The sequence below is a fragment of the Nelumbo nucifera genome, chromosome 3 (genome assembly GCF_055504915.1).
Source record: "Nelumbo nucifera cultivar China Antique chromosome 3, China Antique-T2T, whole genome shotgun sequence".
Taxonomy (NCBI): Eukaryota; Viridiplantae; Streptophyta; class Magnoliopsida; order Proteales; family Nelumbonaceae; genus Nelumbo; species Nelumbo nucifera.
The window spans coordinates 18,974,914-19,000,668 of record NC_142651.1 but is presented as its reverse complement, the minus strand read 5'-3'; the positions used below and the strand labels follow the sequence as shown (position 1 = coordinate 19,000,668).

The 25,755-nt window shown below is 40.3% G+C and overlaps 1 protein-coding gene across 2 annotated transcripts; it reads left to right on the top strand.

Annotated features, from left to right (window-relative positions):
- The first annotated feature begins 2,214 nt into the window (after positions 1 to 2,214).
- On the top strand, positions 2,215 to 25,345 carry LOC104600044 (phosphopantothenoylcysteine decarboxylase HAL3b-like). 2 transcript variants are annotated; one of them, XM_010262847.3, is made up of 3 exons: positions 2,215 to 2,761; positions 19,747 to 20,109; positions 24,918 to 25,345. In XM_010262847.3, the coding sequence occupies exons 2-3, from the start codon at positions 19,765 to 19,767 to the stop codon at positions 25,218 to 25,220; spliced, it is 648 nt and encodes a 215-aa protein (XP_010261149.1). In that variant the 5' UTR covers positions 2,215 to 2,761; positions 19,747 to 19,764; the 3' UTR covers positions 25,221 to 25,345. The 2 variants fall into 2 exon arrangements, with proteins under 2 accessions (XP_010261149.1, XP_010261156.1); XM_010262854.3 differs by having other exon boundaries at positions 2,216 to 2,736.
- Positions 25,346 to 25,755: the final 410 nt, after the last annotated feature.

Here is a 25,755-nt window from a genome sequence, read left to right as displayed (position 1 = left end):
GGTCATGTGCGCCTTTAAGTGGTCATGTGACAGGGGCAGGGGTAAGATGATAAACCACAATCTAGGTCTATCATCGTCTAGCTTGAGCCAGATCTTGAAGAAGCCAACTGCAAAACAGTCGATGACGGAAATTTTTGATTGGAGACTGAGATTGGTCTCATACTCCACAACTCCTAAAAGCACCAACCCAGAGTTTAACCACTATAGGGTAGATGATGAACTTTTTGATTCGGATTGGGTAGTTTAACCACTATAGTCTGAAGATGTGGTTTCATTTGAAGAGTCCAGCCTAGGCAGCGTAAAGAGTGTTCCGAAGCCATCATTGGTAGAGGCAAACTTTGGTACACAACTTCTCTTTAAAGATGTATCACCGATAAAAGTAGCACTTTCTTTGGATCATGGTAGGAGCAAGTTGTCAGAGGGTCGCCCTACAGGTAAGGTAAATCTTTCAATTCAAGGTGAAGGATAACCTGTTCTGAGTTTAGAGCCAAGCTAGGGAATTTGTAGTCCAAGCTTATCTTCTCCCAATTCGAAAGGCAAAGAAACAGTCTCTCCTTGTCCCCCTTTTAATGTGTCACAAGACGACCTGGAGGAGAGCACCCATAACAAAAAAGCCCTTTCCCTTACAAGTCCTTTGGGTCTGGAAAGATATCGGATGTTGGAACTTCTGATATGTTGAGTCAATCCCCTGTTTTTGATAAAGTTCATTGTATTAATCCCTCCCCTTCCCCTGTTGTTGATTTTGTCCAGCCTACAAGTGACGCCATGTCCATTCAGATGCTGCCTGCGCCAGTGAGTTGGAAATAACAGAGGTTTTACGGGAGGTGGGAGGTGTAGAACTTGCAATGGAGGAAGGAGAAAGGATTTGGGCCTTAGTAATGCAAACCTTTCATATTCTGGTAGAGGAGGAATTAGGCAATAACATGGAAAAGGAAGAGGAGGTTAACACTTCAAATCTTACAGCTAGAGGGAAAGATAAGGAGTGCTATGAAAAAGGTACAACGGCTAAAAAAACAAAAGAAGGGGCAGAAGAAGAGTAAAAAAAAAAGAGCCACCGGTCAAGAGGAAAGTAAAAAGGTCTTAGGAGAGACATCAAAGAGGAGAAAGAAGTTGAGTGTCAATACCCCATTTCTGCTTGGTCCGTTGCCTGAATTTTTAGTTTGCCCTAAACACTTTATCAAATCCATTGTTAAACTTGTTTGATACCTATCCGATAGTCCCGATTGACCCCCATTTACAAACTCAACCATTAGATTAGACACAACCACTAGACCTAGGACCTCCCAAAACATGCATCTACCCATAAAATTTTAACTCAAGACCCCCTCGGTTTACCTCCTCATCAAACAAATATTCCATTTCAACCTCTCTCGTTAGCATAAATACTTAGAACCCATATGACCTTGATCTTGACACATCTGAACTGATCAGACCACACCTTTAGACTACGAATACATCAAAACACCTCCCCATAAAGTTTCACCCCCAGATTCTCCCACTTGCCCTTATATCAAACCAAATTTATGTTCCAAAACATCCCATTGACCTAAATTCATACGATCTTTACCCTATAGGACTGATCAGATATCACCCTCAGATCCCAGACACCCCCAAATACCCATTTGTGAAATTTCAGCCCAAATCACCTTTGTATACCCGTCCATCACACCTAGATTCTATTTAGAGGTCCCAAATTGACCAAATTCCAAGTTTGCCCGATCCGGGCCTACTTGGCTCAATCTAACCTCACCAATCACCTCAGACTACCTGAAAACCCTACCTTGTGAATTTTCATCCAAAACAGACATTGTTTGCCCCTTGATCACACACAAATTCCGTTTCAAGACTCCAAATTGACCGAATCGAGCCCTTGCCTGATCTGCCCAATTTGGGCCTAATTGGGCCAATCCAACCCTATCAACTCAGGTTGTTCCAAAACCCAACCCTACCAAATTTCAATAAAAAATACCCTCACTTACCCCTTCATCCAAATAGATTCTATTTTGACCAATCTTGTTGGTCCACACTTGCACGATCCTACTCTATCGTTAAACCTATCTCAACCCTTCACTTTTGGCCCAAAAATCCCCATCGTTGAACAAGAAGACCCAGTTTGACCCTCCTAGTCCCGGTTTGACCCAAATTTCCCAGAATTACACAAATGTCCCCGAGTTTCCCAAAATGTACGAAACTGCAACTACACCCTACGAAACTGTACTGTTGAAGCAGCGGTGGATTCTCTCCTATTTCAGACCTCCACCTCTAACCTCTCATCCTCTCCCTCTCTCTCTCGTCTTCCCTTCCCTTCCCTTTTCTTCTTTTTCCGTTCTCTGTTTCGTCACTGCCGAGATCTGGAACACTCCCGTGTTCGAGACGAAGCACAGCGACGGCAGACTGGCAACACCACTTCGATCGGCTTTTATATGTAGGAGGCGGCGGAGGCAAGCAGTGAACCCAGGCCGAAATACGATCGGGACCAGCGGCAGCAGTGGGAGTTAACAGCGACAACCCCCTCCCATTTTCTGATCTGATTCACCTTAGTCGAGATTTACCCTGCTCTTCTGTCATCGTCGTCGGTCTAGTAAGATCGTTGTATCAGCATTACAAGTCTCTCATTGTGATGTTGTCTGAAGATTAACAGCCAGATATAAAGAGCTCCTCCTTTCCCTGCGGCATCGATCGCGTCAAGGCCAAAATCTCAATCAGAACGCATTGGTTGAGAAGTTTTGTAACTAAGTCAGTCACTCTTCTGATTTTACTGGTATAGCAAATGGATAGGTTTCCTTCTAATATTAATAGGCAATATCTCATTCTCGGATTAATGGTTGATGTTTGTTATACCCAGTTGTAGGCATCTTCAGTTCAGCTATTGCATGCTGATTCGGGTTTTGAATTCTCTTGAATCATTTGTTTCAAGTGCTTTGTGTATGCGGATTTGTTTTCTCATCATTTTGTTAATCAGATTTATTCAGCCCGTCGCTGTTAAACCCTGCATTGCTATGTAGACTTCATTTATGAGGATGTTATGAGAAGTGAAGCAGGAAAAGAACAGCTAACAAGAAGGCTCGGTGAAAGTTGAGGTAATCTATTCAGATGCCAACTAGCAAAAGAGGGAGAGAGGAGTAGTCACCAAGAAGATATAGAAGGATTGAAGTAATCCCTTCTGGCGGTAGACTAAACTAGAAAAAGGAGAACATTCTGAAAATAAATATATAAATAAATAATAATAGTAAACAATAAATGATCATGTAAGAAGAAAATAAAAAGAAGTGTTGAGAAAAGGTATAACAATAAAAGAATTTGTGGTAATGGGTTTAATCTGTGGACTATAGTGACTAGCTTAGTAATTAGAAAATGGTTAGACAGGTGGGGAGAATCAAAGGGAAATAATAGGTTAGTTGAATAATTGGTGCATAAACATGCAAATAGGGTTTTTAAACGAAAATAGCTAAAAAAATAATAACAAGAATAGTAAAAAATGTAGAAATCAGAAATATATAATAAAAAAATAATATAAATAATGAAAAATAAAAACAAAATGTAATAATAAAAGAAGCAAAAAATAAACAAATGGGAAAATATAAAAGTAAAAATACGGAGGTCTCTCTTTTGTGTTGGTTTGTTCATGTGATTTGTTTTTTTTTATTATCTTTTTGTTTAAAGAATTGGTCATTTTGTGTTTATGCTTGTTTGGGAATTCCATGTGGGCCCCACCTATTTGGACTTGGGAGAGGAGTGCCTAACCCCTTCCCTTTCCCATCCGAGTCTTACTCGGACTGGTTAGCTGGTGCCTTGGGCTATTGGAGTCACTAGTGAACCTAAATGATTTTGATACGATTCCTAGAGGTCCCATCACCTCCCTTTCTTAAACTGATGGGTGGCGACTCCAAATCCAGCCCATGTGGCAAGTGAGCCGTTTTTCCGATGCTCACACTGAGTAAGGTGGAGAAGCTTAGGTGTGGAGTGGACTATGATAAAGGTGGCACCAGAAGGAAGTTGGATTAGGTGGGAATCTTAGGTAGGGGTTGTTTGAAGGTCTGATTTCATGATGAAGATAGTTAATTGGAATGTAAGAGGTTTGGGGAGTTCAAGGAAAAGAAGAGTGATTAAGGAATTACTTAGAAAAGAGAGACAAGACATTGTGCTAATTTAAGAACCAAAGCTTTCCAAAGTAGATAGGAGATGGGTGAGGAGTGTTTGGGCTTCTAGAGGACTAAGCTGGACTTTGCACAATCTTGGGGGGCCTCAGGGGGGATTTTGACAATCTGGAAAAATGAAGAGTTGGATTGTTTCGAAGAATTAATTGGTAGCTTCACGGTTACAACAAAATTTAGGAGGAGAAAGGATGAGTTGGAATGGGCACTAACAAATGTTCATGGTCCAAATTCGTACAGGGAAAGGGAGGAGCTTTGGCAGGAGCTTGTAGCTAGAAGGGGACTGTGGGACAGTTCGTGAATTTTGGGTGGTGATTTTAATGTGATTAACAAACAACCCCAACCATAGGATCACCTCAAGCATAAGGAAGTTCACCCACTTTGTGGACTCCTTTGAGTTAAGAGAGCTGCCAATGCTACAAGCTAATTTCACTTGGTCTAACTTTCTAGATGAGCTCCTCTGCTGTAAGTTGGATAGATTCCTTCTCTCTTTAGATTAGGGGGAATTTTGGAAAGGGATGGCTGTAAGAGCTCCACCTAGAACTATGCCGGATCATTGCCCAATTAGATTGTCACAAGAAAGATTGGGAGGTCCGTGCTTGTTTAGATTTGAAAATATGTGGCTGTCCACCTGGAATTTAGAAGGAAAATAAAAGATTGGTGGGATGAGGACCAAGTAGCTTTTAGATGGAAAGGTTACAAATTCTATGAGAAGCTACAAAAGCTGAAAGTTAGGATTAAAGATTAGAATAAAGAGGAATTCGGTAGAGTTGACGAAAAAAAGAGACCATCATTAAAAGGATTCAAGATTTAGACCTAGTGGAAGCTTGTGGAGTATGAGGGTAGTAGAGAGGGAGGAGAGATGGAGGTTAAAAGTCGAACTAGAGGAAATCCTTAGAAGAGATGAAACAAGCTGGAGACAAAAATCAAGGTGCAAATGGCTGAAAGAAGGGGGTGGTAATACAAGATTTTTTCATAATTTGGCAAGTGGAAGGAAAAGGAAGAATACGATAGGAAGTTTGGATTGGAATGGAGAAGTGTTGACTGGTGAAGAGGATATTGCAAGAGCTCTAGTTGAGCATTTTAAATCCATCTTTGACAACCCTAGTAGTTTGAGAGAGAGCCTCTAGTCGATTTTGAATGGCAGATGGGTGACAGAGAGTAGATGGAGTCCTTGGAGAGACCTTTTGAGAGTCAGGAGATAAAAGCGACACTTTTCTCTATGGATAGGTCAAAAGCCTCGGGTCCAGATGGCTTTACAATGGCCTTTTATCAAGATTGTTGGGACATTTTAAGGGAGGACTTGATGGAGGTATTCTCAGAATTCTTTGAAAGAGGGAAAATTAATTCGGGTGCAAATGTGACTTTTTTAGCTTTGATCCCTAATAAGGTGGGTGCACACCATCCTAAGGATTTTAGACCCATTCGCTTGATTGGGAGCATGTATAAGTTAATTTTTAAAGTTCTTACCTTGAGGATAAAAAAAGTACTCCCATCTTTAATATCACCGAATCAAGGGACTTTTGTAGCATGGAGAGAAATCATCGACCAAATCCTTATTGCTAATGAGTGCGTGGATTACAAGAAAAGAAAAGGTGAAAAGGGCTTGATTTGTAAACTTGACCTAAAAAAAGACTGACTTGGTAGATTGGGACTTCTTGTTGGATGTTTTGAGAAATAGAGGTTTTGGAGAGAGGTGGTGTAACTAATTAAGGGCTGTATAACTACTTGCCACTATTCCATACTAGTTAACAATGTAGCTAGAGATTTCTTTCATGCTAAGAGAGGTCTCAGACAATGAGACCCTTTGTCCCCCTTCCATTTTACTCTGGTAGCGGATGTTTTGAGTGTGTTGATAACTAGGGCTAACTCAAGAAATTTAATCAAAGGTTGGAGTATAGGGAGACATCAAATGATAGTCACACAATTTGCATATGATATCATTCTTTTTGTGAAGGGGAACCAGAGGAAATGGAGAATTTGAAGCTCTTAGTGACACACTTCAAGAGGGTTTCCAACTTGAAAGTTAATTAGAATAAGAGTTGTGTAGCGGGATTAAACTGACAAGAAGAAGAGGTGATACCTGTGGCAACATCTCTAGGTTGTGGGGTAAATGATTGACAAATGGTTTATTTGGGTTTACCTTTAGGGGGAAATCCTAGATTAGAGAGTTTCTGGCACCCAGTTTTGGAATGACTCACAAAGAAACTAGTAGGATGGAAGAGAAATTACATCTCACTAGGGGGGTAGAATCACTCTAATCAAGTCTACTTTGGCCAACCTACTAGTTTATTTCTTGTCCACTTTCAAGCTTCCTGTGAAGATAGCAAGTCAAATTGAAAAGTTGATGAGGGATTTTCTTTGGGAACCGGGTGACTCAAAAAGGATAACCTAGTGAAGTGGGAAGTTGTCACAGGTGAGAGGATGGGGGCTTAGGCATTGGTAATGTTAGATTAAGGAACCTAGCCTTGTTAGGAAAATGGTTACGGAGATTTCCCTTAGAGCATGAGAGTTTGTGGCATAAGGTGGTGGTAAGCATTCATGGTATGGCAGCAAATGGATGGGATGTTGGTGTCGACCTCGGGGCCTCTCACCACTCCCCTTGGAAAGCAATCGTTGGAGTCCTACCTTCTTTTCAACCTTTCGTAAGGTATGATGCTTGCTCGAGTAACAAAATTCTGTTTTGGGAGGACACTTGGGTTGGGAACGTTCCTCTTAAGGACAATTTCCCGGTTTTATACTCTCTTTCTTTAAATAAATTGAAGGTCATTACCTCTGTTCGTGTGAATGAGTGTTTATGGGATCTGGGACTAAGGAGAGGGTTGAGAGACTCATAAGTGGCCTTTGCAGACGAGTTGTTCTCTCTTCTGGGTGCAGTTTTCCTAGATCAGTCTTGCCTAGATACTAGAATTTGGTTAGAGTCCTCTTTGGGTTTTTCTCTTGTTCTTCATTTTAAAATGCCTTACTTAGTTCTGATGTTGTGCCCCCTTTTCCTGCAAAACAAGTGTGGGCTACTCCTTTTCCACCAAAGCTTAGGGCTTTTTGCTAGGAAGTGGTTCTCCAAAAGGTCAATACTTTGGATCTTCTTCAAAGAAAAAGGAAAGGCTGGTGCCTTTCCCCTCATGTCTATTGCCTTTGCCTGCAGAATGGAGAGACAGTGGCTCATCTATTTATTTCCTATCCTTTTATTTCTTGTATTTGGGATTGGTTCTCCTCTCTCTTTGGTTGTAGGTGGACTCTTTCTTTGTGTACGCAGAACCTTTTCGACTCTAGCTTCTTCCAGTTGCCAAAGAAGAGAGGCAGGGTGATGTGGAAAACAAGAAGAGCAGCTGTATTACAGTCTGTGGGAGGAGAGAAATAATAGGACTTTCCAAGGACAGTAAAGAACCAAGGAAACACTTATAGAGGGCATCACTACCAGGATCATACATTGGCTGAAAGCTTTGAAGCTTTTTAAAGACTTCTTTCATTGACTTCACTAGAGGATGGAGTATCATAGCTGGTTCCTTATCTTTCTCCCCATCAGTTCAGGAAAGTTGGACCCCGCCGCCTTGTTCTAGAGTGAAACTAAATTGAGTTTTGATGGAAGCTCTATAGGCAACCCGGGCCCCTTGGGAATAGGGGGTGTTTTCAGAGATGAGGGAGGTAGAGTGCTGGCCCTGTATTTAGGCCCTATAGGGGTGGGAGATTACCTAAGAGCAGAAGTTTTTGCTTTACTCCAAGGTCTCAGATTGGCAAAGCATTGCAGATTGCAACAGTTAGAAGTGGAGGGAGACTCCAAATTGGTAATAGGCTGACTGCAATCTATAAGCTTGGGCACGTCGATTTTCAGACATCAGCTAAGGGAAATCTCAAGCTTAGGCTCTTAGCAAGGGAGATTGGGGTGAGATTTATTTGGGCAAGAAGATCAGCAAATGATATGGCTGATGCTTTAGCAAAGCAAGGAGTCAATAGGCAAGAGTTGTTTTGGGCCTATTTATGAGACTACTTGTATCATAGGGTTCTCCATCTAGCCCTTGGATGGTGGCGGATGTAATTTTTATCCATTATTATTAATGAAAGTTACCGTTTCCCATAAAAAAAGTTGACAACTTTTAATGAAAGTTACACATGGTCCAACCTTCAGGAAACCCCTTTGTGTTTGAAGTTGGACAGGTTCTTATTTAACCTTGCCTGGGAGAATAGTTTGGAAAACTTGGTTGCTAGAGCGTTACCCAGGGTCACCTCCGATCACTGTCCTATCCAGATAGGTATTGAGTTTTTTCCTATAGGACCCAAACCTTTTAGCTTCGAAAATATGTGGCTTACCCATCCAGATTTTGTGAAAAAAGTGAAGGAATCTCTCGAATAGAAAACTTGGATGTAAAGGAATCTCAAAATGGGTTGACCGAGGAGGATAGAGTGTTAAGGAGACAATTGAAAAAGGATTTGGAAGATGTGTTACTGAGGGAAGAAATCAGTTGGAGACAAAAAGCTAGACACAAGTGGATTAAGGAAGGCGATGGGAACACTAGATTTTTCCATGATTTGGCAAATGGGAGACGAAGAAAGAATCTTGTGACCAAGCTAGAGATAGGAGAGGAGGTGATTACCAACCAGGATGACATAGCCAGAAAATTTGTGGACCACTTCAAATCGATTTATAGAAGACCTTTGAGTGAGAGAGCAGTCGTGGAAGGGGTGGAATGGCCTAGAATTGATGACAGAGTGGCAAGGTGGCTGAAAAGGGATTTCGAGGAAGAAGAGATTAAGAAAGTTGCCTTTTTAATGGATAGATCCAAGGCTCCAGGTCCAGATGGCTTTACAATGGGTTTTTATCAAGACTGTTGGGAGGTGTTGAAAGAGGATTTAGTTGAAGTCTTTAAGGACTTTGCAGACAATCACATTATAAGCCCTGGAATTAATGCCATCTTTTTGGCCTTGATACCTAAGAAGAATGATGCCAACCACCCAAAAGATTATAGGCCTATTAATCTGGTGACAAGCATCTATAAAATTTTGGCTAAAGTGCTCTCATTGAGAATCAAAACAGTCCTCCCTTCTATCTTTAGTGAAACCCAGGGGGCTTTCATTCAAGGGCGACAAATAACAGATCAGATCTTAATTGCGAATGAGTGTGTGGAGGAAATGAAAAGGTCTAGTAAGAGAGGTTTCATTTGTAAATTGGATCTCGAAAAGGCCTATGATTTGGTGGACTAGAAGTTTCTATTAGAGGTTATGCGAAACTGTGGATTTGGGGACAAGTGGTGTAGTTGGATTTTTGGGTGTATCGGTACTTGTCACTACTCTATTATGGTAAATGGTATGGTGAGGGACTTTTTTCCAGCTTGCAGGGGTGCCAGGCAAGGGGATCCACTCTCACCCTTCCATTTTACTTTAGTAGCTGATGTGATTAGTAGGATCATTACTAAGGCTGACAGTGAAGATGCCATTAGGGGTTGGAGAATAGGGAGACACCAAGTCCCCGTCACCCACCTTCAGTTTGTAGATGACCTAATGATCTTTTGTGAAGGTTTTAGCGAAAAGGTAGCAAACCTAAAGGAGCTAATCAAAGGTTTTGAAAGTATTTCTAATTTGAGAATAAATTTGGAAAAGAGCTGCATAGCGGGTATAAATTTGGAGGTAGGGGAGGTCGAGGCTATTGCGGAGTGTCTTGAGTGTTCCACCTCTGCTTGGCCTATGTCATATTTAGGGCTTCCTTTAGGGGCAAATCCTAGGGAGAGTAGATTTTGGACCCCGGTGATAGAAAAGTTTGAGAGATTTCTTACCTACCTAATAAGAGCTACCTTGGCTATCTTACCTACCTATTTTTTGTCTGTTTTTAGGATACCAGTTAGGGAAGCTAGGAAACTGGAGAAGTTGATGAGAGATTTCTTATGGGAGCCGGGACAAGAAAAAAAGGATCACTTGGTTAATTGGGAAATTGTGTGTAGAAGTAAAGAAGAGGGGGGTTTGGGACTTGGGAGGGTAACTAGAAAAAATCAAGCTCTGTTAGGGAAATGGTTGTGGCGATGGCCATTGGAAAGAGAGAGATTGTGGCATGAGGTGGTGGGAAGCATTCATGGGAGGTCAGAGAATGGATGGGATGTTGGTGTATCAAGGCAAGCTAACCTAGCAGCACCTTGGAAGGCCATTCGCAACACCCTTCCTCAATTCCTCAATTTTATCAGGTATGAAGTTTGCTCTGGCAACACTGTTCATTTTTGGGAGGATATTTGGGTAGGAGACACACCTTTAAAGGATTTGTTCCCTTCGCTATTTTCTGTTTCTTTGTACAAAAAAGAGGTGGTCTCAAAATTTGTCTCACCTTTGGGAACACCCTTAGATCCTACTTGGAATTTTGGGTTTCGTAGAGGACTTAGGGATGATGAAATTGAATCTCTTTCTGTTTTGCTTGGTTGTCTTAATCAGGTTTGTTTGGATCTCTCCAAGCCAGATAAGAGGGTATGGACTCCTAGACCCAATGGAACCTTCACTTGTGCTTCTTTCTTCAAGTCCATCTCTCAACTTTCTACTCACCCACCCTTTCCGTCAAAAGAAATTTGGTGCAGACCAGTTCCCCAAAAAATTATGGCGTTTTGTTGGGAAGTATTCCATGGGAAAGTAAACACTCTAGATAACCTACAAAAGAGAAGACCTTTCCTCTGTATTTCTCCTAATTGGTGTATCCTCTGTAGAGCTCACGGTGAGGATTGTTACCACCTATTAATATAGTCCCTTTTCTGCAGACCTTTGGGCTTGGCTACTTTCGTTGTTTGGGAGTAGTTGGAGTCTACCAGCAGAAGTTCACATGCTCTTCAACCATTCTACCTTTTCTTGGCCTACAACAATAGGGAGAATTATGTGGAGATGTGCTCGTGCTGCCTTGATTTGGACTCTTTGGGAAGAAAGGAATATTAGAATTTTTCAAGAGAAGGAAAGGAGCAGTCAGGAATTGAAAGACTGTGTGTTAAATAGGGCAATACATTGGCTGAAGACCTTGGAAATCTTTCATCAATTCTCCTTTAATGACCTTTGGAGAAATTGGTCAGCAGTAGCGAGGTGTTCATCTCTAAAGGACAAATCAATTACAAGCTGGTCTCCTCCATCCGAAGGCTCACTGAAGTTGAACTTTGATGGAAGTAGCATGGGTAATCCAGGATTATCCGGAATGGGGGGGGTGCTTTGAGAAACGAGAAGGGAGAGATTTTGTTGCTCTACTTAGGTCCCTTGGGAATTGGGGACTCCATCAGGGCAGAACTTTAGTTGCTGTACAAGGGGTGCAATTTGCAAACCAGCTAGGGGTACAACACCTAACAATCGAGGGGGATTCCAAAGTGGTGGTGGGTTGGTTGAAAAATCCTGAAGAGGCTATGTGGCGTTACAAGAATGAAATGAAGAAATTTAGTTGGTTGACAAGGAATATGTTGGTCACTGTACAGTGGGTGGGGAGGTCAGCAAATACTTTGTCAGATGTGTTAGCTAAGCAAGGGGTAAATAGGAAGAATTGTTTTGGGCTCAATTGTGATTCTTGCTTTTCTTTCCTAGTTTACTTGTAAGATTCAAGGAGGGGCTGCAGCTCGCGCCTCTCCTTGGGATGTTGTATGAACTCACTCTAAATCTGCTTCTGAATTAATAAATTTATTATCATTCATAAAAAAAACTTTTAATCCTAGGACCGCCTTCTTTTTGACAAGTATTTTTTTTCTTCAAGTTGAGCTTAACAATCCAAATGCCAAATTTTAATGTTTATATGGGCTTTGTGTTTTAACAAAGGATCATATGTTTGGATCAATAACAGATAAATTGTGCAACAAAATTTAGAGATAATGTATGGTATGCTGTGTTACTGTAAGATTCAGAGAAATACCAAACCACCTAAACTTGTTTATATGAATCACAGAAAAGAAAACCGGTAATACTTACCATGAAACTCTGGATGAGCTTGGAATAACCAGAGGCAATGATATACAACAATTAACATAAAACTAAAATTATGTAAAACAAACTTGAATTTGGAGAGAAGTTTACATCAAAACATTAAGGATAGGTTTAGATCCTCGTGAGTTGTGCCTGAACTTTGTTGTAGGTTGAGAAGAGCATTATCTCTACATTTGGAGCATTATGTGTGGCTTCCTAAATATGGATTCTGCTGTAGTTTATGCTCCTACATCAATGTGGTGACTTCTGATGACTGCACAGTAAGAGGCCTGCTGTGTGGACAGATACGGGTCAAACACTGTCTTAACTTTCTTCACCATTGTTGTTAGGGTGAATAGGTGATTCTAGGGAATAGTGGAGTTCCTAGTGGCCTAGGTGACTAGATAACATAAGCAATAGAGTTCGACAAAAGAAGAAATTAACTTTTAGATTAATTCCCTAGTTTTATATACTAGATAACTTAAAACTTGAAAAAAGTAGCAATGCATGGCTATGCCTTTTGCTTATAACAATCATTTCATCTCAACACATGACAAGTCATCACATCTAAAATAAAATAGCATTTTAACTCTGTTACTCTCAATATTTCAAACTCAACTCAATTAAGCTGTGTCCCAAGTATATGGGATTGGCTACTAAAGAAGGCTAATTTTATCCTTATAAAAGGGTTTAGGAGCAGTTGTTAGTTATTACCTAAATTTCTAAGAGGGGTGCTTCATGCTTGGCACATGATCTATTGTTCACCATTCTTTTCTATAAAAGTAATAAAATTTCCTGCTACCAATAAAAAAGAAGGCTATAATTTTATCATAATCATTTTTTGATCAGCATAATTTTATCATCATCATCCATGCCTTATCCCAACTATATGGGGTTGGCTACATGAATCCTGTTTTGCCAATCCATTCTATTTAAAGCCATATCCACTGTTAAATTGTTAGTGCTTAAATCGTTTCTCATTGCTTCTATTCATGCCCTTTTTGGTCTATCCTGAGTTTTCTAGCTGCTTTAATGTGTAATGTGTAACAAATCATTTCTTCTAATTGGCGCAATTGGTGGTCTTCTATGAATATGCCCAAACCATCTTAGTCTACTCTCTCATTTTATCACCTATTGGAGCTACTTTTAGGTTCCTACAGATAACTTCATTCCTGATCGTATTCTTTCTACTTTTTCAACTCATCCATGATCCATCTTAGCATTCACATTTCTACCAAATTCATTTTTTTGGACATGTTATTTCTTGACTGCCCAACACTTTGCTCCATACAACATAGCTAGCCTTACAGAGTTTTCCTTTTAATTTAAGTGGTATTTGCCTATCACATAAAAGTTTAGATGCACTCCTCCATTTTACCCATCCTGCTCTAATTCTTTGGGTGATATCCTCCTCACTCTCTCCCCTGTTATGAATTATTGAACCAAGGTACCTGAAATGGTCACACTGAGTTATCTCTTGGCCTCCAATCCTAAGTGTATCTTGATTTATACTCCTATAGTCCTATTATTACTAAATTTACTTGTCATATACTCTGTTTTAGTCCTACTTAAAACTCTTGTTTCTAAGAAATTTGTATGTAAGCTTAATTTTGCATTTAATCTTTCATTAGTTTCATCAATTAAAACAATGTCATCCGCAAATAACATGCACCATGGAACTTCCTCCTAAATATGTTCAGTCAATTCATTTATGACCAGTGCAATTAGATGAGGACTATGTGCTGAACCTTGGTTTAAACCCATAGCAACACAAGTTTTAATTCATCTATAATTTTATCCTAATAAAAGTTTCAATTTTAAGGGAGAGTAACAACAACAAAAAAAGGAGCAAAGCGGGAACCTTGATGAAGACCCATAGAAACTCTCTTTGTCTCTCATAGGCACACAAATCAAATCTCAAAAACAACACATGAGTAATATATATGTAAATGTGTTATGACAGGATGCATATGATTTTCTCTTTTACCCAAAAAAAAATGTATATGTCTTGCTCTCTCTGTTGTTCTCTCAGATGGATCTCATGTATATCCCCCCATTTTTGAAAATGCAAGTTGCCTTTTTCTCAAAGAAAAATACAAATTAGATGCACCCATATCTGCTTTTTAATTTTTGTTGCCTAGGTGTGCACCTTTTTGATGTGTAATGGCATTCATGTTAGGCACTCCATCAAGGATGCTTTGTCGCCCAAGTGACAACAATGGAAGCATGTCTTCAATAATGGTCATGAGATGGTCCTTGTTTATTTATTTATTTTTGATTGGAAATGGTAGCTTCATTAATACAAAATTAAGTACATATATCAACCCCTAAAAAGGTGTTGAGCCCCAAGTAATCTTTATTACAAAACTGCCCAGAACATACTCTCCCTCACGTTCCCTTGTTTAGCTAACGTATGAGATAAACCATTAGCTGATCTCCTTGTCCATTTGAAGCATGCTCCTTGGTTATTTGCAACTAGATTTTTCATGCCCTTGATAACATGCCCTTAGCACAGATGTCTTCAAAACTACCCTCTTATCTTTCTTCATTATGTGGGCTTTGATAGCAGTGACAGTTGCAATTGAACAAAGGTATTAAGATTGGCTTTAGGTTTTGGTAAGAAGAAAGAGATGGAGGTTGGAGAAGTGTCTCCACAAGGGTGACGACAAGTTAGGCGAGGCAAATCAGTCTTCGAGTCTTTCAATTAAGAAAACAAGCCTGGAATGATTGACTTGTTTTAAGGATGCGAAGAATGATGTGCAAATTCGTAGGGAGGATGTTCAGTCCAGAAACAGAAAAGATAACAAGAGGAAACATCTGTGGCCCAAAAAATATAATTTGAAAAGAAAGAGGACCCCAATAGTGTTTTATAAGCGTAAGGCACAAAAAAGCATGAGGGTCAATTTGCGCTCGAGGTGCAAGGCGAGGTGCGCACCTTTCTTAGAAAGGTTCAAAACTACAAAAAAAGCTAAAAAATAAAAAACAAGTCAGAAAATTCAAAAAAAGCCAAAAAATTTAAAAAAAATGCAAAATATTCAAAAAATATTAAACATAAAATTTAAAATAAATGTTCTAAAAAACGAATTGTCTAAAATTAAAATACATAAACATAACATTTAAAGTGTATTCAAATGAAAATTTAAATATAAAAGCAAACATATAAAGCATTTTCAAGCATGTAAAACCCACAATCTCTTTTTTTCCTTAATTGCATTGCTTCAAGTAGCTAATGTGATGTAAAACATATTGCATTCTTGATTCTATGAGTCACCTTTGTACCATGCCCCTTGAGGCAAGTCCGAACAAGTCTATGTTAGGGTTTGAACCCCCTATTTGCTAATGCTGTTCATTCATTCATTTATTCCAATAAAATATCTTCTTAAAAGGCAAGTAAAGTTATAAAGTCATTATTTTTCATGTGAGAAATAAGAATTTCAAACCCTAACATAGACTTGTTTGGGCTTGCCTCGGGGGTGTGGTCGGGGGTTCGGGGGCAGAGCCCGCCCCCGGTCTAGCCGTTAGACTAAAAAAAAAGGAAAAAAGCGCAAAATTTTAAAAAGGCGTGTGCCTGGGCTGAGGCGCAAGGTGCATCAGGCGCACCAGGCGTGCGCCTTTTGAAAGGTGTGTGCCTAGGACCTAGGCGAGGCGCATACCCCAAAATGCGCTTCGCCTGAGCGCTAGGCACGCCTTTTAATTCACTGGACCCAGTGCTAGAAAAGTTTGAGAAGAGATTAGCCTCGTGGAAGAAGATCTATATTTCTTTAGGAGGGAGAATTACCTTAATAAGAGCTACTTTGGTCAACTTACCTACTTACTTTTTGTCTGTCTTTAGGACACTAGCTAGGGAAGCTAGGATGCTGTAGAAGTTGATGAGAGACTTCCTGTGGGAGTCGGGACAAGAAAAAAGGATCATTTGGTTAATTGGGAAATTGTTTGCAGAAGTAAAGAAGAGGGGGGTTTGAGACTTGGGAGGGTGATTGAAAAAAATCAAGCTCTGTTAGGGAAATGGTTGTGGCGATGGCCATTGGAAAGTGAAAGGCTGTGGCATGAGGTGGTGGGAAGCATTCATGGGAGTTCAAAGAATGGATGGGATGCTGGTGTATCAAGGCATGCTAACCTAGCAACACCTTGGAAGGATATCTGGGTAGGAGACACCCCTTTGAAGGACCTTTTCCTTGTGTTATTTTCTGTTTCATTGTATAAAAAGAGGTGGCCTCAAAATTTGTCTCACCATTGGGAACACCCTTGTCTCCTAATTGGGATTTTGGGTTTCGGAGTGGGCTAAGGGAAGATGAAATTGAATCTCTCTCTGACTTGCTATGTTGCCTTAATCAGGTTTGCTTGGACCCCTCCAAGCTAGATAAAAGGGTGTAGATTCTTAGACCCAAAGGAACCTTTACTTGTGCTTCTTACTTCAAGTCCATCTCTCAGCATTCTACTCAACAACTCTTTCCGTCAAAGGAAATTTGGTGTAGGCCATTCCCCCAAAGATTATGGTGTTTTGTTGGGAAGTATTCTATGGGAAAGTAAACACTCTAGATAACCTGCAAAAGTGAAGACCTTTCCTTTGTATTTCTCCCAATTGGTGTATCCTCTGTAGAGCTCACGGGGAGGATTGTTACCATCTACTAATATCTTGTCCTTTTTCTGTAGACCTTTGGGCTTGGCTACTCTCGTTATTTGGGAGTAGTTGGAGTCTACCAGTAGAAGTTCGCATGATCTTTAACCATTCTACTTTCTCTTGGCCTACAAAAAGAGGGAGGCTTATGTGGAGATGTGCTCGTGCTGCCCTGATTTGGACTCTTTGGGGAGAAAGGAATGCTAGAATCTTTCAAAAAAAGGAAAGGAATAACCAGGAATTGAAAGACTGTGTGTTGCATAGGGCAATACTTTGGCTGAAGACTTTGGAAATCTTTCATCAATTCTCTTTTAATGACCTTTGGAGAAATTGGTCAGCAGTAACGAGGTGTTCACCCTTAAAGGGTAAATCAATTATAAGCTGGTCTCCTCCATCTGAAGGCTCATTGAAGCTGAACTTTGATGGAATTAGCATGGGTAATCCAGGATTATCCGGAATGGGGGGTGTCTTGAGAAATGAAAAGGGAGAGATTCTATTGCTCTACTATGGTCCTTTAGGAGTTGGAGACTCTATCAGGGCAAAGCTATTAAGTATTAGCTGTTGTACAAGGGGTTCAATTTGCAAACCAGCTGGGGGCACAACATCTAATAATTGAAGGGGATTCCAAATTGGTGGTGGGCTGGTTGAAAAATCCTGAAGTTGCTATATGGCACTATAAGAATGAAATGAAGAAACTCAGTTGGTTGACAAGGAATATGTTGGTCTCTTTACAGTGGGTGGGGAGATCAGCAAATACCTTGTCCGATGTGTTAGCCAAGCAAGGGGTAAATAGGGAAGAATTGTTTTGGGCTCAACTATGATTCCTGTATTTCTTTCCTACTTTACTTGTAAGATTCAAGGAGGGGCTGCAGCTCGAGTCTCTCCCTTGGATGTCGTATGAATTCACAACTCTAAATCAACTTTGAATTACTACTATTATTCATCAAAAAAAAAGAAAGAGAAGGACGAGAAGAATTAGCTTGTCTGGGATTAGAAAAAGAGAGGAGAGGTGGGTCTGGGTGATTGCTAGGTTTGACAAATGTGGTAAGAAAAGTTTTGTCTCTGGTCCAGGAGAGACTCTCATCGACCGTTCTCTCTCGTCAATGTTTGGTAATGCTGGATGCTATTCTGAGGTTAGGAGGGACTCTGATGAGAATTGTGTTCCCAATGACCCTGAGATCTTGTGTTTGACGTCTCCACAGGATAGGTATGACTTGGAATGTCTAGTTTCTTCATGTGCGGAAGAGACAGCTCCCGTTGAATTGGAGAACTTGGAAAGAGGGGAGGTAACAACTAGGAAAGAGATTACCAGTATAGATGCTGAGTCATATGCTGAAGGCAATGATGGAGGTAAGGTTGGAGGAAAGGAAGATATAGCTGTTGAAGATTCTTCCAGTGGACAGGCTGAAAATCAGGACAAAGATGGCTTATTTTATCAGGAAGTTGAGATTGGAGGGCTAGGTGTAGATTTGGGTCGAAGGAGCAGAATGAGAGAGAAGGAAGATCAGAATGGTGGGAGAATTAACAAGAAATCACGTAATTTGAGAACTCACAATATAGTCCATGTGTCAAAAGTTTTTTCTAGACTTAAACTCAGCTTGGCAGGGGCAGGACCTACTAAAAATTATAGATGGGTGTACAGAAGGAAAAGAATGAAGGTTAATGGGATATCTGGTACTGATAATAGGGGGGAAATAAGATCAACCACTGAACCCCCTTTTGTTGAAGGAACAACATGTCAATAAGGTTTCTGATGCCGATTCAGAACCTGGTGCAATGCAGCTGTTACAGGAGAATGAAAATGCTGATAAAGCTACAGATAAAATGATTATCAAAGAATTAGTTGATAGGGAGGTCACAGTTGGGAAAAGCTTGGGTTTTTTTTTTTTTGGGGTGGTGAGGAATTTGCCAGGAGGGCCTTTGAAGAATTTGAAAGAAAAAAAGAGGAAGAGAAATTAAAGATCAAAGAGCATTTGAAAGGGAGCAAGGTCTGGGATGAGGAATTCACAGATCAAGAGGATGAGTTTACAGATGAAGATTGATGTTGGCAACTAGTTAGGTTTTGCTTTTGTTTTGAGTTTGTCAATGGTTCTCGATTTAATGGGGTCTTGTTCAGGGTTTATTTTATGGAGTCTGTCTGGGCTTTATTCTGCTTGAGAGGGTAGTTTTCTTAGGCCTGTTTGGGTTTCCTGTGGATGCTTCTTGCTTTAGGTGATGTCTTATCACTTCTGTAATCTTTTTCTTTAATAAATTTTCTTTTGATTCTTCAAAAAAAAAAAAAAAGAAGAAAGAGAAATGAAGAAACAAATGCCCTCTAGTGGTGCGCAGTCAAAGAGGCATTGGGGGGTGGGGCTGTGGGAGGTGATGTAGTAAGAGGATGGCTTAAGATTGCTGAGAAAGTGCTATCTTTTGCAGACATGCACGTAAACATGCATTCCCTTATCAATACACGAGTAATTGCAAATAAATGTGGATTAAGAAGCAATAAAAAAGTTTACCATCTGAACCCTCCCTCTCACATGCAACTTAGAGATTTGCATAAAATGTTCCAAATATAGATTCAATTGGGTTGCTGATTCCTTGATTACTCAACATGGTTATTAAGGTGTATTGCCAAGTATTGTGCTTATATTGCCAAAGGAACATACTGTTCTAAACATTTTATAGAGCTTCTCAGATGCAATTGCAATGGTCTTGCCATGTCATTTGAAAATGAGGTGCTACAATATCACTTATTTTTAATTGTACATGGTTGAAAAGTCTTTGTTGTTGTTGTTGTAATTTATTATAATTATAATAATAATAATTATTATTATTTGGTTGGGGGACCAAAAAATTCAATGATGGTGTTTGCATGTGAGTTGACCTTTGAACCTGTTGAATTGGAATATTCAAACACCCACAATTCCTTTGTACTGGTATAAACCCCCAACATGTGTGAGCAGATATCGTAACTGAATAACTTGATTGTTTCATTACTTTTTGCATTTCCACTGATAGTCAATAGAAATTCCTATTTGCAATAGGGTGTCAGGATCACACTTGTTCTTATCAAACTCATTATGAGTGTTGCAGGCACCTGCTGAATAGGTTATGGCGTATGTGGAGCCTGTTAGCACAGAGAGGGAACTTATACAAAATAATATATTGCCTCCAAAACCACATATTTTGCTAGCTGCGAGTGGAAGTGTAGCTGCTATCAAATTTGGAAGCCTCTGTCACTGTTTTTCTGAATGGGCAGAAGTTAGAGCAGTTGCTACCAAGTCCTCCTTACACTTTATCGACAGGACATCTCTTCCCAAGGATGTTGTGCTTTACACCGATGAGGATGAATGGTCCAGTTGGAAGAAAATTGGGGACAATGTTCTTCACATTGAGCTTCGTAGATGGGCTGATGTCATGGTTATTGCTCCCTTGTCAGCAAATACCCTTGCCAAGGTAATATGCTTTCCAAATAATTTAAATATCTATTCTCGGATTCTTAAATTTGTCTTCAACTATCAATAGCAAAAAAGAAGGATAAAAGAAAATACTAGTAATTTCTGATTTTTTCTTAGGACTGCTTTTGAACTAAAATCAACATTTATGACCTTATTATGCTACAATCATCCTAAAAAAGTTGTCCAGAAAACAATAAATTGAATAATTTCTTTGATACCCAACAACTTCTACCATTGTAGATACCATAAACATGTAATTATTATTTTTTTGGTAGTAAAAATAAAATTTATTAAAAGAAAAAGAAAGTACAAGAAAAGCAACAAGAAGTCAACCGAGAGAGAAAACACCAAACACAAAGAAAACAAACCAGCTCCTCCTTACAACAACGCCCTTAACATCCCGGCACCAAGGAAAAATGAATAACTTAACACCATCTTCCCAAATTATCAAAATCTCACGGCTAGACGTAGCTATTCCGCTTCATCAAGGATAAGTGTGCGACCATCCCTGCTTTTCTTCAACACTACTGGATTTCTTCACCTTTTTAATAGGTCAAATGCCAAAAAACCTCCCTTCAACCTAGCAAAAGCTTTGGAAATTTTAGGTTGGTGCTTTTTGTTCCTTCTGAAGCGTCTTACTGCATTAGGAAATCTCTTTGAGCCCACCTCTTTAGTGCTGGCATTGATTATTTCCAACTCCAAAACTGCGTTCTTCTCGAAAAATTTAAAATCAGTCTTTTCACTGCATTTTTCTATAACAGCCCTAATCACTCCAATTGATTTTATTCTTTCTTGAAACTCCTCACCTTTCAATTCTCTAAACGCCCTTCTAGCAAATTCTTCACTCCCTACAAAAAACAAACCCAAAATTTACTCATTTCCACCTCCCTATTAACCACCATATCTGTACCTAAACTTCCTTGTATCTCATGCATCTCATCTAAAACCACTTCTTCCCTTTGCACATTTTCTTCTAACCCCTCTTTATCTACAATTTCAAACTCTGTCAAAGGCTTGGTTCTATAATTTCTCTTTTTTCTTATGTGAAATTGCTTGCTACCACCCTGTGAATCTTCCTCCCACTTTTTCTTTTTTACTTGCTCTTCCTCCACCACTGTTGAATCTTCACCCACCACCTCCTGAGTCCTGACCCACTTTCTCTTTGATCTTCAACATTTTTTCCTACAAATCCCAAAATCCCTTTCTCCGATTCAGTCAGAAATCAGAATTTTCTCCTTTGTACTTGGTTCCTCTGCTGTCTTTGAATTAGCATCCCCTTCCCTTGCCTGAATAGTTCTTACCCCGTCAGCCAAAGTTCTGTCCTTATCTGAAGCCCTTGCTTTTCCCAACTCCACCCTTAGTTGACTCACCTGTCCCGCTTAAAAATTATTTCTGCTAGATATCTGCACCCTTTCACTTTCTTCCCTTTTATCACTCTCTGATATCAACTTAAACTCCCCTTCCTCTGCCCCCGAAGACCCCTTCCCCCTCTTCCTGTTTTGCCTTTCCTCGTTTCTCAAAAGCCTCCACATTCCCCTTTTCTTTCTCACTCACTCCCCTCTGTCCTTAGGCTGTGTTTGTTTGCGGTGCAAATACCGGACCGATGTTATATTACACTCTGGTTGGGTTTTGTAAATATTTGGATGAGGTATTATTGTGTTAATAACCTCTGATATATGATGTAAAAGTACACACAGCGCGAGTTTTACACTGAGAATTGAGGGGAACTTACCGCTGGTAAAAACGATGTAAAACTTTCCCCTCCTCCCTGCCAAAGTAAACTCTTCCTCTCCTCCCGATCATGGAGGTAAAAACCAGTGCTCTGCTTCCCACAGGAGATGCTGCAATGGTCAAGGTGCATCTTCCTGCTGGCAGCAACCGAGGTATGAGCATTTGTGCAATCAATCTTGAAAGATTCAAAGATCATTCTTTCATTCTCTATTTCTCCATGGCTGCTAACTTCACTCATCCATTGTTCATCATTCCCTTCTTTTTCTCAGTTTTGATCTTTAGCTTTGCTGTAGATGAAGCACAGATACTTCTCTCTACCTGGTCTAAGTTCTAACACCTCTGCTACCCACCATTGCAACTGGACTGGTGTTGCCTGCATTGCTAGTGCTACGGTTTTTCTGTCGGTTTCTTCTCTCAACATTCTAAGTCTCAATCTTTCTAGTGAAATCTCTCCTTCAATCTGCCAGTGCCAACTACCCAACCTCTCCTATCTCAGTCATACAAACAATCTCGTCACCAGCCCATCCATCTTCATCTCTCTCAGTGCAGTGTGTTGCAAACATTGAATCTTAGCAACAATCTCATTTGGGGAATACTCCCAGATCATATTTCTCAGTTAAGTTCACTGAGAGTGCTTGATTTCAGCAGAGGTCTGGTTTTTATTCGGGAGGGTGGGGGGGGGTGCCTGATTCTTTTTTGCGCTTACAAGGGTTGGAGGTTTTAGACCTCTCTCAGAACAATTTGACAGGTGGGGTTCCTGAGAAACTCGGGCTTGGTCTTGGGAATCTGGTATCCTTCGATGCTTCACAGAAAAGCTATCTGGGTCATTCCCTACTGGTATCTGCCAAGCAAAAGGCCTCATTTAGCCTTCATTCCCTACCTGTTCCACTTTACGTTAATGCTTCCAAGTGTGGAGTGTAAATGGGCCCAACAATCCAATTCCCATTTACACTCTAATAAACTAATCGATGCAGAACTCCACGGTGTAAAAGTGTGTTTACACCACTTCTAGAGTACCTGATCTGTCTTCATCTCTATCCGATTCTTGGGTTGTTGTACTCACCTTGCTCCCTGAAGATGACTCCTCAATTATCTCCAAGGAAATGTGCTTGACCTATATCACTGTTGTTTCCCCATGAAGTGTTCCTTGCTGGATCTTGAACTTTCCTGCTCCCCTTCTTCGAGGTCTTCTTCTTCTTCCCCTTCTCTTTTTTTGCCTTTGCTGTTGTGGATGTATCTTGTAATACACCAAATGTATTCCTTTTCTTTTGAAGCCTTACTTTTCTGGCCTTATCTTCTTCTCCATCCAACCCCTGGCTCAAAAAAAGTTTTCTTGGGTACCCGCTTGCTTCCCATTGAAGCCATTTGGCCTAATCATTTTAACTTGTCTAGTAAAATCTTGCTTTTCATCCTTATTTATGTGGGCCACAACTACTTTCTCACATGTCCATCACTTGCTTGATCCAACACCATTTATTATCATAGGCCCACTTATCTTTCTTTAAGTTGAAGCACTTGTCCCTAACAATTGCCCTTATACCTTCCTCTAAATTACCTCTTCACCCTTCGTTTTTGACGTTTTGTCTTCGCTCTCCTCCCTCCTTCTAACGTTTTGTCTTCCTCTTCCTTTCCTTTTCCATGTCCTTTCGCCATCTTCATCCCCCATCTCCCACTTCTGGCAACCTGCAACTCCTCTAAGGTCGTTGTTCTAACACCGAAAATTGGGTCCTCCCCTTCTATTGCCAGCCTGATCTCGAAAACTTCTCCAGCAAAAAATAAGTCTAGTCTCAAGGGGCTCAGCTCCAAATTTTCTGTTTCAAACAAAATATGTGCAAAATGGAGATCAACTCATCGTCTATTATGGCTATCAAACTTCTTGAATTTGCCGCAAGCATCTCCAATTGCATTGAAGGTCTGCACACACCATGCATGAAGCGGAATCGCGTAGATGCTAATCCATACGAAGCCTTTTCCTTCCATGTTCTTCTCATGCTCAACCACTGAATACCATCTACCTAGTCTCAACTCTGGGTATCTGAGTCTTCATTTCTCTTCTTCTTCCAGAACTCCTTCAGCCTCTTCTTTTTTTGTGAACATGAAAAGAAACAAATCCACATAAAGTTTCCTTGCCCTCTGCAAACCCTTGTCTTTCTTTCCATTCAATCCCTGCCCAAGTATTGACACATCCTTCTCCTCCGGGTCTGAGTCAAGAAATCTCCGCACTAAGTAAGCATCTTACAGTGCTAATCTGTCGTCTTCAATCTTCCTGACGTCCTTGATAACAACTACAGAATGTTGATTCAACTCCATCTCAACTTCACAATATCTCCATACCATTTACCTTCATGTATTAGGCCAGATTTAGGCACTTGTTAACTTTTGTATGCTGTCTTAATCAGTTAATTGCATGCATTGCTAGGCCTTTGGCTGAATGTATTATCATTCTGTGACGGATTCACCCAAGTCATTATTCCTGGAGAACAGAGTATTGGTAACTACATGTAAATCATCCCAAAGCCAGCTCACCTCATTGAAGTGGTCAAGACTTGTTTCATGTGACCGCTTAGATATTTTCTGTAATTATGCTGGGTGATTTGCAAAGAGAAATGCTCTTGAACTTACCCAACTTCCTTCAAATTATTGGTTTGGGCTAGCAACAGTTGATGCTGAAGCCAGTGCTCACTGAGCTTGATGCAGAATCGCTGAGCTGCTTGTCATTCAACATGTCTGATGGATGAGTTGTTTAACATGTTGCCATTTTTTGATGCTGATGTCTGATGTATGAGTTGTGTAGCTTATGGAAGCGTGTTTGCTGGTGTGCACCAAAACCTAGTTGATCTGGGTAAGTGGGGAGAAGTAGAAACGAAAAGGTCCTAAAATGTTTGATAAATTACCCATATATCAAGTTATCAACTCCATTTTGCACAAGAATTATTTTTAACGGCTAAATGTTTTTAAGGATTATTGATATTCTTGCTCCATACAACTTGCCGTTTAGGGGACACTTGTTATTGTTGTATATGTTATTGTCTTAGGATCCTATTTCACTGTTCTCTTTTCTCTGCTCTTTGCTAGATTGCCGGGGGTTTATGTGATAACCTGTTAACATGCATAGTGCGAGCATGGGACTTTGGTAAACCTCTGTTTGTTGCACCTGCCATGAACACTCTTATGTGGAATAACCCTTTCACCCAACAGCATCTTGATTCCGTCAGCGGCCTCGGTGTTTCTCTGATCCCCCCAATCGCAAAAAGATTGGCTTGTGGGGACTATGGAAATGGTGCCATGGCTGAGCCTTCTCTCATCTACTCCGCCGTAAGACTCTCCTTTGAGTCCCGAGCTCAACCAAGTGGTAGTGGTTTCCCCTTACGGGACTGATGGCTTGTTCATTGTATGTAATTAGTAATTATTCGAGTTACAAATGTACAATACTCTAGTTTTGTTATTCTGGCATCTGTTTCAGATCAATTTGCATCATGCTTTCTTTTTTGGTTTCCAGTTTCCACTCGTACCTGTTCTTTTCAAGTTTGAACAGAAAATGTGTTGTGGAACAGCATCCCATACTACTGATGTGGGACCAATGGGTCATAACATTCCACCACGCTCTGCAGTACCGGCACTCACCTTGCACTAGTCCATTAAATCCCGGCCGAACACTACAATACCGACGTCACTACCTGTGCTGCACGATTGTAACTGGGAAGCATAGTTTAGGCTATGATACCATTTGTTGTGTCTTGAGAGAATTCACCTCTAAAAGCAAGCTGTTAGAGGGAGGGAACTCACACATATAAACCCCATAACAGCATCCCATACTACCGATGTGGGATCAATGGGTCGTAACAAAATGCTAATATTTCATATTTGTTTATTGTTGTCTTGTGCAAGCATTTTTGAATTGGTACTTCGTACT